Genomic DNA, 14,850 nt, shown 5'->3' on the forward strand with positions numbered 1-14,850 from the left:
GCATTGGAAGCACGGAGCAGCATTTTCTGCTATCCATTGGCAGAGCAGGCTTTGTCTTCAGCTTTGGGCTCCCCAAAGAGTCTGTTATTCAGACATCAAATCCCTTTTTCAAAGGGACATGTAAAAGTGATCCGTTTGACAGGTGCGTTTTGGATACTCGCTCCTCACATTGAGGTGAAGTGTTCCCATGAGCAGAGGGATAAATCTACTGCTTCAAGCTCTTCTGGGAAGATCTAGATCTGAAGTTCAGCTTCTCTGTTCGCTTCAATTCACTTGTTCAGCGGTAGTTTCCTACCTGTTGATTGTGATACAAAAATGATAAGTGGAAGAATACTTCTTTTGACCCACCTTTCTGTTTCCTCCTCCATGTCTTACTCATCTCAACTTCACAACAATATCTAGCAGCATTTTAAATTCCACAAACATTCTGCAGCTTCCTTTCAGTGACATGATAACCACTGACTCCTTAATTACAGGGTGATGACTGTGCTGTGGTGTGGCTGGGCAATTACAAGGTGTTTGTGGTTTATCATAGCAGGGTTCTTCCTCTCCCCTGGACAGCAGTACAGGTTACCCTTTGGGATCTCCTGAAGTTAATTGCATGCTAATCCACAGCAGCTTGCTAATATTATGTATCTGGACTCTTAAGGCTTACCAAATTATTTTTAGTGATATGGTACTGGACAAGTTAAATGGCTGTGCAGTTTAGGGAAAGTTGCAGACTTTCTGTACTTGGAGATCTCACCTATTTCCCAGTCCTTAACACGAGTGTCCTCCATCCCCAGTATCGTGGGACCGGCTTGTGTTGCTCCCTTGTTCCCTTTGGGGGAAGCCTCGACCAGGGTGCTGCAAGCACTACTCTTGCCAGTACCAGTTATTATTAATAGTATGTCTTTCTGGTCCTCAGATGTTTATTCTCCGCTTTGTTTAATGCCTTGGAGCACGCTCTGCGACCCAGAGAGCTCTCTGGGGGACCAAAACATGGTTGGGGGCAATAATCCATGTGGTAACTAAACATTTTAACTATGTTCTTGGGCAACCTGAAGTCCCCATCAGGACAGATACAGTTTTCACAGTTTTTTGCTAAGGCTTTTACCTTTCTTAACTGTCTTATAACTACGGTTCAGACCATCCTATAAATCTACAGTTCAGTGAGAGCCATCTTGTCTTGAGGTGTTACTTCTGTGAAGATACTTTAGATTAACTGTTTTGTCTGCTCATCTTTTAAAACAAGTAAAATACATTATAGACAAAAACATAGTCACGAAGTCACTGCAAAGTGTAGGACTTGGTCTTCTGTCCAATAATGAGGAAAAAATCCAACACAAAGTCTGTGACTGGGTCCACAGAGTGTCCACCCAACTGATAGTGCCTAAATTCAGCTGAACTTTCTCTTTCAGCCCACTTGAGCTGAATGTCAACCTTTAGGGCCCTTGAGTGTTAGGTCCATGCATCACTTGAATCTTCAGCAAGCCTTGCTTTGCCCAGCTGAATGGTACCAATCTGGATGATGGAATCCAACCTGAATCCCACACAGATGTACTTCAGCTGAGACCAAGAGTGTGAAAATGAAACATTTTTGTCACCTTTTTCATATTTTTTCTCTTTTTGCCTTCCTCAGGTCTCCCACGCTCACTGGCTTTCTCTGTTGGACAGCCTTCTATCATTCATGCAGTAGTTAGGTATTTGAACATTTTCAAACTCTTGGTCCAGTCTCCTTTGGGATCAGCACAGAAGAGCATAACCACCTCTGTTTGCACAAGCTTTTTTGAGTTTGCAAAAAACCCACCAAACACTAAAATGTTTGGAATCGCATCCATTTGTAGCTGTAGATGTTGCAGCAAATCCTGGAAATGTGGCAGTACAGGCAGTATGCAGCTATCCAATGGATCAGTAGTGTAGATGTATAGAAATTTAGTGTGTCTCTACGTGCATTTGTCATAGTGACAGGTGAAACAGAGTGTGTAATAGTAGCGTGCCTTAGGAAAAGGTCAAGGCTAGACATGACAACCAAGAGGTTTAGGATGAATGTATTCTGTCCAGTTCTCTGCTGCCCACCACATTGTGTCCATGTCACTGCAACTTGTACAAAATGAGTGTGGAACACACGGCAGAGTTTGCTGTTCCTTCTGCACAAATGTGAGATGTGAAGCAGAGAGCAGCCAGGTTTGGTGGCCTTTAAATTATACAAAATTTTCCAAAAAATCAACCCCACCCAATTCCCACCCTCCAACCCCTCTCAAACATTGGCATTGATTTGAAAAGAAGAACCTGCTTTAGAAAACATGTTGACGTGTTCCGTAATGATTAGTGCTCATTTCCCCCGCCCCACCTAAATTTTGAACAGCATTGCAAAAGAAAGCAAATATTTCTGTGCAGCAAAAAGCAGTTCCTATGGAAAATATAGTAAATAAATCTGGACATCTCCAAGCTGCAAATAATCTTGTGTGTTTGGTGATTGGGAACAGCAGAGCTCACTTTGATGTATGATGGTAAGTATGGAGAACTCTAATGTTTATATAAGAAAAACTGTCTTTAGGTGAGGCTTGTAGCAGGAAAATTACTAAAAATCAGGATACCTGCTTTGGATAACTGCGTTGTTGATTCCTTAGGTAAACTACTTTGCTTGGTGCCATCTCTGCGAGATTAACTGCAATCTTACTTGCAACCAGTATCAATCTGAGAGCAGATGCTCCAATCAGTGCTTTTCTCAGCACGCTTGTTGTTTCTAAAACAGCACAGAACCACAGCAGAAGTGAAATTTCAGAAAAGATCGCAGGCTCGAGGAAAACTTCCAGTGCACTTTGCACTTTTAGCTCTGCAAGGGAATCATGGCCTTGCCTGGGTCAACTAATCGCCGGTGGTTCGGCTGCAGACCAGAGCCGCCAAGAACGGTCCTGGCACGGCAGACGGGCTGGCAGGCGGTTCACAGGCGATGCTGACAGACAACGTTGGGTGTCCCAGACCACGCTCAACGTCACAGGGATTAGGAGCACCGTGCTGGCAGGCGTTGGGGCCGCACTTTGCCCAAACGCCCCCTCTGGGGTGGGTGAAACCAGGCAGGGAATATTTCGCCTGTAGAAAGTGAACAAATGTTTTTTAACAGGCTTGTGGAGCTGCTGTGTGTTTTGAACCTGTGAGGAGTTGTTTCAGAACAAGTGTACCTTTTTTTTTTTTGTAAATTTTTATTTTATTTATTTTTCCTTTTTCCTGCCTAAACTGTGAATTCCATATCAGGTACTAACAAACATGGCTCATCTCAAAAGAATTCATAATTAACTAAAAGAATTCATAATTAACTTCCACTGCAATTTGTTTGGATCTTTCTTTACATAAGGTATAAGCACTGGTGGGAATTTGAAATGCTCTGAAGCATACACTGTCTCCTGTGTAACTGCTGCTGAGCCTAGAGAAAAGCTAACCTGCTGTAACTGCACAGTGTGTGTGTTTATATATTAGAGATCGCTGACAGACCTGTTTTTCTTTTTTCTCTTTCTCTTCCTTGTCTTCTTTCTGCATTGGCAGAGCATCTTGGATTTGAATTAAAGGGTATGGAACAACCATTCATTTATTAATCAGAAGCCATTAAGAACTGCCCACATTATATTTATGGCTTTAATGGGATGATTAAAAAATCAGCTGTTCTGTTCTCTTCCCTGGCACCAAGATAGATGTTTGGATTGGAAAAAAACAAACAAACAAACAAACAAAAACAAACCCCAAACAAACAAAACCAAAACAAAAAATCTAAATGTAAACCTGTAAAAATGCATGTGTATTTTTAGCAGCACTTTTTTCTTTGTTTCAAGCAGCAGCCTGGTGTGTGTGGCGTGACTGGGATGTTACAATTGCCATACGTCTCCTCATTCAACATGCTTTTGTGTATTTAACTGAAAAGCTGGAGCTTGTGTCCATCCAGAAGGTTGCCAGCAGGCACCGCTTGGGAATGGGCAGGCGTTGCAGGAACGGGAAGGCAAGTTTTAGGAAGATCAAGGCTTTTGTAGAAATTGGCCTCCTAGACTCTCTAACCTCCACTGGATCCTACAAAGGGTCAGGACGAGCTTTGCCATTCCTCCTCCTAAAGGTTAGCAGCTTCTCTCAGTTTTTGACCAGGAGGAAATGGTGCTGAGAAAGGTGGCATAGGATGAGTTAGTCCAAAACACAGTGAGCCCGGGAAGGTCAGCAATCTCCCATTAGAGTGGAGGGTGAATGTTGAGTGTCCTGGGGACAAGCTGAAGTTTGGAAAAAACACTGCAGTAACTTAAATGCTTTTAAAAATATCCCCTTTGGGCAATTGCCTGCTCCTGCCCAGTTGCTCATAATCATATTACTTTTCTTCCATTCTCCTCAGTCTATTTTTAGAAATGATATATCAGGTATCTCTTGAGTAAGCACCTGGGAAATCAAATCTCTGAGGCTACATTTCCCTTGAGTGTACCAGCCAGCTGCAGGGAGGGCTTGGGCAGATGAGAGCAGAGAGATTTATCTTTGTCACTTAACTTCAAAACATTGACCTGGCAATGTCAACCAGAGCAGATCTTCACATGAAGATGCTTCAATTCCATTTCCTAGAGGTATGAGGACACCAGTCATTCACTTTGGGAATCACCCACTTCTCAGGTCCCTGAGGTGGACAGACGTGCACTAGCCGAAGCTGGAGAAACTTGTCTCCGCTGGATTTTGCGTGCCTGATCCACCAAGATTGGTGTGTAACCCTCGGCAGTTCTTCCCGGCAGCAGAAAATCTGTGTATTTTGTGGTCAGGTGCTTCAGAGAAAGTGGTGCTGCTAATGCTAATACACTTCAATAAACTTTAAATTTGAGGATTTTTGACATCCCTTTTTTGTTGACCTCTTGTCCTTTTCCTCATCCATTCTCAATGTCATCACAGAACCGCACACATCCCGCTCCCAGTCTGCAGTCGTCTCTTCTCTGTCATTCGTCTTTCGCTTTCATACGTTGCTGTGACACCCATGGCTGGACTGTGATTCTGTCGGCATTATGTGGCACCACGTGGTTTGTTCATAGTGTTTGCTGCTGTAGAGTGACGATGCTGCTGATGAAGACACGGTGTTTGTAGAGCCTAGAGACACAAATGGACAAGTCTTGCTCAAGGATCTTGCCTTCTCAAATACAGAATTGTAGTGTGCCTTCTCTTGTTTTCTTTCTGTCGCTGGGGAGATGGTTTTGTGCAACGTGAAGATACTGTGTTATTGAACATCGAGTTTAACGAGATGTTAGGAGCCAAGCTAAACTACTATCGGCAGGTCATTTAATTTTTAGTTTTGCAGCAGTGATGCACAGCCTTGCACTTCACTGCTTCGCATAGCAGAGCTGTCAGCTCAAGACAGAGAGGCCAAATCTGCATTTCTGATAAACTGGAACATTCCCCACGCAATTCAGGTGAAGGTTTGGGACAGTCAGACATGCCAAAGTCAGGGTCCTATACTGACATGATCACCAGAACAGAGGATGTGATTTGAGCGTTGGGCAAAAAATTTTTTTCATGTGGGTTATAGATCATGAAAAAAAAAAAGCAAAAAAAAAAAAAAGCTGTAGTTTTGGTCACTTTGGTTCTTTCTCCAGCCTCCATGATTCAAAGGGAACAATTTATGCTTGGGGAAAAAAAGTATTTGTAGCAAAAAACTTAGATAATGAAGAACCATTGAAAAAATTGGCTTGATGGATGGGTCCATGGTGAAAACTGACCTCCTGCCCAGCCGTTTTTGTTTTTTTTTCTTTTTTTGGCAAAAGTAGTTTTTGCTGGGTAGTAGAAAAATTCTTGCCTGGTGCCATCCATATCCAGAATGTGATTCTAGCTGGTTTTCCTGATTCTGACAAAATTTGTGAAACTCTTGTGTGAAGGAAAGAACTGTGCAGCTGGAATCCAGGTCCCAGAGCAAGAGCAAGAAAACTTGTCTGCCATGGTTGCTGGTGCCTGGAATAGGGCATCCATGCAAGGGAAACAAGTTGCTGAAGGTGTTTAAGCCCAAAGTGAGTTCTTTCCCCTTGCCAATTCCTTGTAGTAAAACACAAGAAGTATAAGGTCAGCCAGCACCCAAACCCCTGTCAACCAGCAGGTTCCAGGCCATGTGGGCTCTGGCTCTGAGGAGGTGCGGCCGGCTGCTGGAGCTGCTGTGGAGCATTAACGTTGAGTCCAAGCGAGACCCACGACCTGGACCACACCACTGCGGAGATGGAGTCTGTCAGAGTCTCAGCTGCCACCTCTCCAGTGGGTGGTGGGACGTTGCCTTCTTGGCAGCTCCACCGGCACCCCGAGCACCTTGTGAAGCCAAAGGCCAGTGCGCAAACAAAATGTGTTTCTTAGCACTGTTGCTTTGCAGCACTGGCACGAAGGAAGCTCTGTTGGTTATGTTTAGCATTTTCACGCCAGGGTTGTCATTCTCAGCCCTGGTTTAGCAAATCTTTCTTCATTTGCATTTTAAGAGTTAGATAAACATTTTCCTAGCACTTTTTTTTGTCTTCTTCTTCCAAAAATGCTTGTTCCTTCCTAAAATGGCAAGCTGGAATTGGTCTAAATATTCAGTTATCTGGAATGTTTCATTGCTTGCCCCTTGCTTTTTTGCTAAAGTCTAGTCCCAGGGGTTACTCGGACCAGACCTGTTTCTCTTCTTGTTTTCTGTTTCTCTATTTGGTAGCACTGCTCCTATCATACAACTTATTTAAGGTATTTAGTGTTGCATGGTGAGCCACGCCAAGCACAGCAACCATGGCATGAGTTTTATTACCTAATCTAGATGAATAAATATTTCAGTGAATATTAAGAAAGGCTCAAACTCCAATATCTTTAAGATGAACACATAGTAGGGGAGCATGAGGACATCATTCATAGATGTTGAACTAAAAATGCTCATGGTGGCTGTGCACTGAACCATTCTCTCAGTCGTCCAGCCAGAGAATCTCTGCTGATCTCAGTGGAGATTGCTGGATGTCACTGAGAAGAGCATCTGCTCTGGTGTAGCCACAGAGGAAGATGTGTCCTTGGCGTGCAATTGCAGACTTGGTGACGTTCAGTTACACTGCAAGCGACATCCTAGCATTTCCTTGGAGCTTTGATTAATGTGAATGAGTTGCCTCACTTCCAGCATGGTCTGGGTTTTGATGCAAGTGACTGACTTTTCTGGTTTGAAAGGTGGTCCCTGACAAGTGGCAATATTTAAGAGAAGCAGCAGCACGCTGCTTGAATCTTGTGTGTGCATCTGAGTTACCTGGTGCAATGGAATTGATCTCTTCCCAGGGTGTCATTAAAAATCCATAACTGCAATTGGTTACTGTATTTTAATTACTCCACTCCCTTTTCTTTGTCTAACGCACTATCACTTTTCCATCCTCATTCTGCTTTTTGACTGTTTTAGGATGTCCCTTTCAGCACCTACATGCTTTGGGGCCAGTTGCTCGGTGGTTTGTAGCACACCACCGAGCTCCAGGGCATGCAGCCGCTGCAAGGAAAAGGCATTCTGAGCCCGTCAGAGCAGAGAGCCTGTGATGAGAGCATCACAGGGCGTGCGTGTTCGTGGTGAGTGCGGGATGCTCGGGGACTTCCTTGTTAGGCTGCTAAGTTTCCAAGAAGGGGGGATTTGATGGAAGGGAGAGGAGAGTCATGGGGCTTTTTGAGATTAGTCACCGAGTTACGCTGTGGGAAAAGAAAAGAAAGCAAGAAGCATGTCTGAGCGCAGAAGGGGAGAGCTACTGAGTGAGAGAGGGCAAAGGTGCAGAGAGGCTGAAGGAGTGAAAGTCTCTTGATGGATGAGGAAGGTTGGGCCAGCCAGTCTCAAGTTTGGGGCAGCTACTAGAGACGGGCAGTGGATTGGTAGGAGGCCTGACCAAGCCCTGTTCTCTGTCTTACCCACACGCAGTGCTGGTTCCTGTGCAGCCAGACATATCCCTGGTACTGGACCCCGTTTGTAACTGGTTTCTTTCTCTCCATTTGCAGAAGCGGAAGAGCTCTACCAGAAGAGAGTTTTAACCATCACGGGAATCTGTGTTGCCTTGCTTGTGGTGGGCATCGTCTGTGTGGTAGCTTATTGTAAAACCAAGTGAGTATAGGTGGTTGACTGACAATAACTGGTCAGAGTTTACTGAATTGTAGTGTTCATGCTTCGTGCTTTCATGCTTTTCATTCAAATGCTGTTTTAAGGAGATGATGTAGTATTCCCAGGAAGGTTTCACAAAGGACACTGTTCAAGCCATCTACCAGGCTGTGCTTCAGAAAAAAAAATGCGACCATTTGTTTATCCCCTGAACTAGCATCATTTCACCCGGCCAGGTGATGCTGCGTTACTGGCCCCCAAGCCGTCAGCTTATCTCCTGACAGCAGAAGCACCCTGATGTGCAGAAGCTGTGGGCTCAGCCAGGTACATTTCAGGGACTGTCAGAGCAGTCTTGATGGAACAAGAGGCTTGGTGACCTATTTTATGGCCAGGCTTCCCTGCCGGGACAGCACTTTTTTCCCTGTTTAGCCTGCATCTCACCAAAGTTCAGGGTGCCCACAGGACATGGAGGGTCTTGTTGAGTGAATGCCCTGCCAGGAGTACGAGTAGACTTTCCTCCTCCACTCCTGGCACCATGGTGCCCCTGGCTCCACTGCATTGTGCTGGATCTTGTCTTGCAAATGGGGAGCCTGGACCTAGCTTCCCAAATTGTCCATGATGAGAAATGTTCACTTTTTTTTTGAAAAAGCAGCAGAAGGGGGCAAATGTGGAATGCCTTGTTTCTTCCTGCTTGCAGCTTTCCACAAATGCCATTGAAACATCGTGTCCAAGGTTTGCCTTCTCTATTGTCCGTGTTCCCCAGGTGTCTCTGTGGGGAGAAAGCCTCATGAGATGTGTCTTCTTAATAGATTTTTTTCCCTTTCTGTTCTAAAGGAAGCAAAGAAAACAAATGCATAATCATTTACGGCAGAACATGTGCCCTGCCCATCAGAACAGGAGCCTTGCGAACGGGCCAAGCCATCCACGCTTGGATCCTGAGGAAATCCAAATGGCCGATGTAAGACCTTTTGTCTCCATCTCCCTGCATGTCACTGAGCGCCGATTTTGTGTCGGGGATTTGGCGTGGGCGTGTGTGCTGACACACCTGTGTGCGTGAGGAGCAAAACACTAACAAACTTGAACAAAAAGATGAGATTCTGCGCAGAAACATTTCCAAGATCAACATCTGAAGGAAAATGTGATTTATTTTGAAGCACAGGATGAGATTAGGGCACTTGGGACAGGCTTGTTTTGGTGAATCAAGTGTGATCCTGCTTTCCTCTAAGAGACATGTTCCCGATGTTTCCTGTTTATTAAGCCATCCTCTCAAGCCCCACTTTGCAGTGTGACAAATGAGATTGATGCGGCAGTGGCCAGAGTGACCGTGGTGACCATGTCATGTTGATACACATTATGGTGCTCTGGTCAGCAGCCCAGATGTGAGGTGTCCTGGGCAAGGTGGGATGCCAGGGTCATGCTGATGAGAATGATCTAAGACTTCAGGATTGGATCAAGAAAGGTGGTTCAGCCACTCTCACAACTTCAGTCATGTGAGATTCCCATGAAATTCCGCAAACTCCTTTGGACCATCAAAGGGCTTAAGTACCTTGCTGGATGAAGGCTTTGAAAGGGGTCAGAAAAAGGGAGCGCGGAGAAGTACTGATGGAAAATGAGCACAGTGAATCAGTTAAAAGCTCTGCTGGGTCACCCTTTGGATGTTAAAATTTATCTGGGTTGAATCCCAGCCATGAAGGAAGAGGGAAAGGCAATTTCTAAACCACAGCTTTCTGGCCCCAAATTACTGACTCCCCCACAGAGCTTAGTGTCCCTGTGAGAAGCAGTGCTTCTTGTTAGCTGAAAGAATATCTCTGCATAAATATTTGGATTACACCTGGTGTTTCTGTAGGAGTCCTATCTCTGGCAGATCTCATGTGGTTGTCCTTTTGCTGGTACTCTGTACAACTACCCATGAGCACAGCAGATTTTCTGCTCAGTAGCTGTATGGGGTACCACTGTCCTCTGGGGAACCCCTGGGCTCTTCATACCTATCTGCAGCCCCTGTGACACGACTCTTTTACAATGTTCAAAGTGCAGGGGCAGAGAAGAGCCTCCAGCCTCCTTGCCTCTTTCCGTGGGGTGCAGAGCTGCCACATTCGCTCAGTCCTCATCTGACTTCACCAGAAATAATCAAGCCAGCTGAATGTGGCAGCGTTGGCAAGCTGGTGGCTGATCTGTGTGATTCTTCCTATTTTACAGTACATTTCTAAGAATGTTTCTGCCACCGAGCACGTGATCCGAAGGGAAACAGAGACGACCTTTTCGGGAAGTCACTCCTGCTCCCCATCTCATCACTGCTCCACAGCCACTCCAACATCCAGCCAGAGGTGATGTATATCATTTTCCCCTGAACTTTCCCCAACTGTTTGCCTTAGGAAGTTGTGAGATTCAAGGCCAGTATAAGGGTTTCCTTTCATCTTCCTTTCTGTTACTGATGTTTGGCACTACACTGGTGTGCAGGGCATGTTGACACTTCAGGTCTTTGCTGGCATTAATAGTGAGAGGTGTGAAAAGGTGTGATCCTTGATGTGCAGCGAGGTGCCAGCAGGAACCTGGAGCTCTGACATATCTGGAAGCTAGGAGGAAATGAAGTTGTGCTTTCATGCTTTGCACAGGCACAAATGGGAGGGAGCATCTAGTTTTGCAAGTTGTTTGCCACCGCATTGGACACCTGCAATAATTCATTAAGCACACACAGTTTATTCGTTTCATGCTTCATATATTTCGAATATATTTGCCTTGTGGAAGATAAAATAACACAAAATGTTTTGGCCCACTCCTCAAAGTTAGGTGTGACTTGGGACTCACAGTTTTTCACCAGAAAAATCACTCCAGTGCTGTTTATCACAGTCTGGAAAGTTGTGTTAGAATCTCAGTCTCTGAAGTGGTGGCACGTCTTTCACTGGAAGTCTTTCTGAACCTCTCAGGAAAACCAGGGCTAACAGGAAAGTACCAGTAATTCTCACTACACAGGATGAGGCATATTCTTTTTTAATGTTTAAAAATAACGATCATGGGAAGGCTTGGAAGGTGAAGCTCTCATGGTTTTTGACACCATTTAAATTGCAGATGGAGTTTCCCTACTTTTACAATGTCTGGGAAGGTTCTTCAGGTGCACGAGAGAAGGTCCTGTGCTGTTTTGAGTTTGGTAGTTCGGGTTCTTCCTCCTACGTAACTCTTGTGTTTCCTCCTGTAAGTGACGGCGTTTCCCTAGGAGAATACTTGCCTTTGAAATGTGACTGCGAGGGGCCATGTCTGCAGCCTGTCAATGATGATCACATTGTATTGACTTTATAAAGCAAAAGATGTTCTGGCTTATTTACTTCATTAGCCCGATGTGTTTGTCTCCATTTGTCCAGGAAGCAATGAATCCTTTCAGCTAAAGCTTAAAGATAGTTCCTGGTAGATTTTGTCAGGGTTTGAGCATTTATCAGGGATGAGCAGGTACGCTTGGTATACAACGTGTCAGATCAACTTCAGATACTGAACTCAGGTTTTCAGGTGAATTCCTCCCCAGACTCCCCTGGCAAAACCACGAAAAAGTAGAGAGGGAGCCAAGAATGACTTGCAGGGCTGGAAATTATTGTCTTTGTCCAGGGAGCTAGACAACGTGTTTTCCACGTTTTTTTTTTTGATTTGTAGACTGCAGCCCAACCCTAGGTACATGTGTGCAGCCTTGAGCCAGGCACACAGAGGCTCCTGCAGAGCTGTCTTGCAGGACTTCTGTGCTGACTTCAAAGTCCTGGGATGCTGGGGCCATCCCTGGGCACCTCCTGAAGACACAAAGATGTGTCTGGAGGGCAGTGTTAACCCAGGACAGCTGTGGGGAGGCACCTACCTTACATAGCTTCTGGTCCTGGCTACCTGCCACCTAATCTTCTGAGTCAAGTGCAGCAAGCAGGTGTTTCTTGAAGTCATGCCAGAGGCAAACTACTGGCAGAATCAGGCTCCATTTCACTTGATCAGCACCTCTAATGAGGACGCTGTTTGAAGTTATAAATGAGTCTGGTGGTTGCAGCTGAGCATGTGCCTGGAGCCATCAATAATTAACAAGTTCTTGGGAAGTCTTAATGAGGCCTGCTCTCCTCGGCAAACCCCCACCCCAAATCCTCTGCCGGCACAGCTCCACCTGGCACGGCTTGGGAGCTCAGAGCTGTTGCTCCGAGGGGTCACATATATCTGCTATGGCGAGGGGTCGGCCTGGTGGCCACGGTGTGGCTCAGCCCTCCGTGTGTCCCCAGTGAGTCCTTGCAGGATGTCTTCTTTGCACCGAGACTGGGGCAGGTGGAGCTCCAAGTGCTCAGCAAGGTCTAGCCAACATGTCATAGTTTTTGTCTAGCACCTTGAAAGTGTTTTGCTGCCAAGATCTTTTATAAACCAGGGGAAACTGAACATATGGATCTACCTGTGGCATGCTTTTCTCTGCTGATGACAAAGCAATTTTGAGTAGTCTTTATTTGTCTTGGTCCTCTCGGGTAGCATTTCTGAAGGGGCTGTCACCTGGCAACACCAGCAGCACATTTGAAGATCCTTTGTGGACTAGCCTTGGCACAACAGGTGCTTTGCTCCACACCAAGAATGCTTTGCAAGCACAAAATGGAATTGCTCTGACCTCCCTCCAGAGGCTTTCCCATCCTGCCCCCAGCCATCAGGAAGTGGTGTGATGAACACCCAGGGTGCACTGGTTTGCCTTTCTTTACCCTCTAATCGTGTCTCCAAGACAGCAAAGAAAGGCCAATCAAAGGCAGAATTGGGAAGTTGCCATCCCTGGCTGGAGGTGTCCTAATGAAAGAGAAAGGGGATGCCTAAGAAGAGCAGGGTGTGAGCTGTGCCTGTGTGCAGCTCTTTGGAGAACACCTTGGTGGGGATTCCTTGCTCACTGTCCATGTGGGTTTTCATCTGCAGACATGAAAGCCACACCTGGAGCTTGGAGCGGACGGAGAGCCTGACTTCAGATTCCCAGTCTGGGATAATGCTGTCCTCAGTGGGAACCAGTAAATGCAACAGCCCTGCGTGCGTGGAGGCACGGGCTCGCCGCGGGGCTGCCTTCTGCATCGAGGACTCGCGGAGGTCCATGACGCAGTATCGTGACTCGGTGGATTCTCTGCGGGACTCGCCGCACAGTGAGAGGTGAGTCCCCACTGCTCAGTGCTGCCCCAGCACAGCAGAGGCGAGCCATGCCTTCCGTGCAGGACACAAAATTGTTTACTTCTCCTCAGCCCTGGAGCATCGGTCCTGTGGTGGCACTGGGGAAACTCCAGCTCTAGTACTGCCAGAGGAAGCTGCTACCCCAGGAGGCCCCTCTGGTAGGGGCAGCAGCAAGCACTGCACACTGCTCACCTGGTGGCAACAGGTTTGGAGCCGAAGTTGTCTGGGTGCTGGGGGTGCCAGGGAAATAGGCAGCTGATAAGGGTGGGAAGTACTTGGCTGCAGTCAGCAACTGGTGAAAAACTGTTTGAGAGCATGCTCCAGGCAGCTTGGTGGGCTGGCAGCTCAAGCAGGGTCTGTCCCTCAGGTATGTGGTGGACAGATGAGCGTCCTCAGCGTAGTCGTGGATGGCCTGGTGAGCAAGGGTGTGTGTGTGTGGGCACAGCCTCAGGACAGGGCTCGGCATGACCCAGCTTTCTGAGGAGCACAAGTGCGAACGGAGACACCATCAGCCGGTGAGAGGAAGACGAAGTCATCGTCTTCCCCCATCTCATGGGAGAAGCACATGGGTAGCTGTGGGTGACACTAGGTGGCCATGGGGCCACTTTCAGGCAGTTACTGTTCAAGGTAGTAGCGCTTATCCATGGGGCAGAAGAGAAAGGGAGCATCTCCTGTTCTCTCGTTCCCATCCCCAGTCTGTTCAAGCAGGCTGACCTGGCTTGTACAGATATTGAACTCAGGTTTTCAGGTGAACTTCTCCCCAGACTCCCCTGGCTAGACCTCCAACAAGGAGAGAGGGTGCCGAGAAGGACTTGCAGGGCTGGAAATGACTGTCTGCTGGAAATGACAAGACACGCATGTAAAAAGGCACAAGAAAAGCCAGGGAGCCTGGTCAGCCTAAAATGAGCAGAGACACTGTTGAGGGGAAATCAAATCTGCTCCTTAGGAAGAGGTGATGTTGGATAGACCTGATGCTAGACCAGACCTGAGTTGCCACACTGGAGTAGATGAAAGCAGTCGATGCTTTTCTGAGACACAAAATTTTTGCTAAGTCAAAGGAACCAGTGCCCAGGCTTTCCCCATCTGCGGCCCGAGCCAGGGGAAGGCATTTCAGGGACCTTCCTTGGAGACAAGCCTGGCAGCTCCAGAGGGAACAGAGCATCTGGCAGGCAGGGAATTCTCAGCTCAGGCTGCTGGGAGACGCTCCAAGGTTTTCAGTGATGCAGAGTGGGAATTGCACGCCGAGTCCCTTGGGAGAGGCAGTCCTGGCATACCCCGTGCGTGGTGTTCAAGCACCCACCAAAGCCAGCAGCTCATCCTTACTCTGCATGGTGGTGCAAGGTCCCTCCGCCTGGTTCCCCAGGAGATGCTGAGGCTCTGGGAGGATGCTGGAGGCCTCTGGGGTCCCTGCAGCTGGAGTTTTTTGGGAGTGTTCTGTGCCCAAACGGAGGTGTTGCTTTTCTTTTTTCCAGGTACGTGTCCGCCCTGACTACACCAGCACGCCTGTCGCCCGTCGACTTCCACTACTCGATGGCCGCGCAGGTGCCCACGTTCGAGATCACCTCCCCGAACTCGGCGCACGCCGTCTCCCTGCCGCCGGCGGCCCCCATCACCTTCCGTGTGGAGGAACAGCAGCCCCCCCTGCCGCGCTACCA

At 47.1% G+C, this 14,850-nt stretch overlaps 1 protein-coding gene across 1 annotated transcript in view; it reads left to right on the forward strand.

Moving 5' to 3' along the window:
* Positions 1-14,843, forward strand: part of NRG2 (neuregulin 2) — a gene marked incomplete at both ends in the record, with an annotated part of 57,687 nt that extends 42,844 nt beyond the window's left edge. The window contains 6 exon segments of the mRNA XM_009875551.1: positions 3,526-3,549; positions 7,954-8,056; positions 8,885-9,008; positions 10,247-10,374; positions 12,953-13,177; positions 14,668-14,843. Coding sequence (XP_009873853.1) covers positions 3,526-3,549; positions 7,954-8,056; positions 8,885-9,008; positions 10,247-10,374; positions 12,953-13,177; positions 14,668-14,843 — 780 coding nt within the window.
* Between the last annotated feature and the right edge of the window lie 7 nt (positions 14,844-14,850).

This window comes from Apaloderma vittatum, unplaced genomic scaffold, assembly GCF_000703405.1.
Source record: "Apaloderma vittatum isolate BGI_N311 unplaced genomic scaffold, ASM70340v1 scaffold10838, whole genome shotgun sequence".
NCBI lineage: Eukaryota > Metazoa > Chordata > Aves > Trogoniformes > Trogonidae > Apaloderma > Apaloderma vittatum.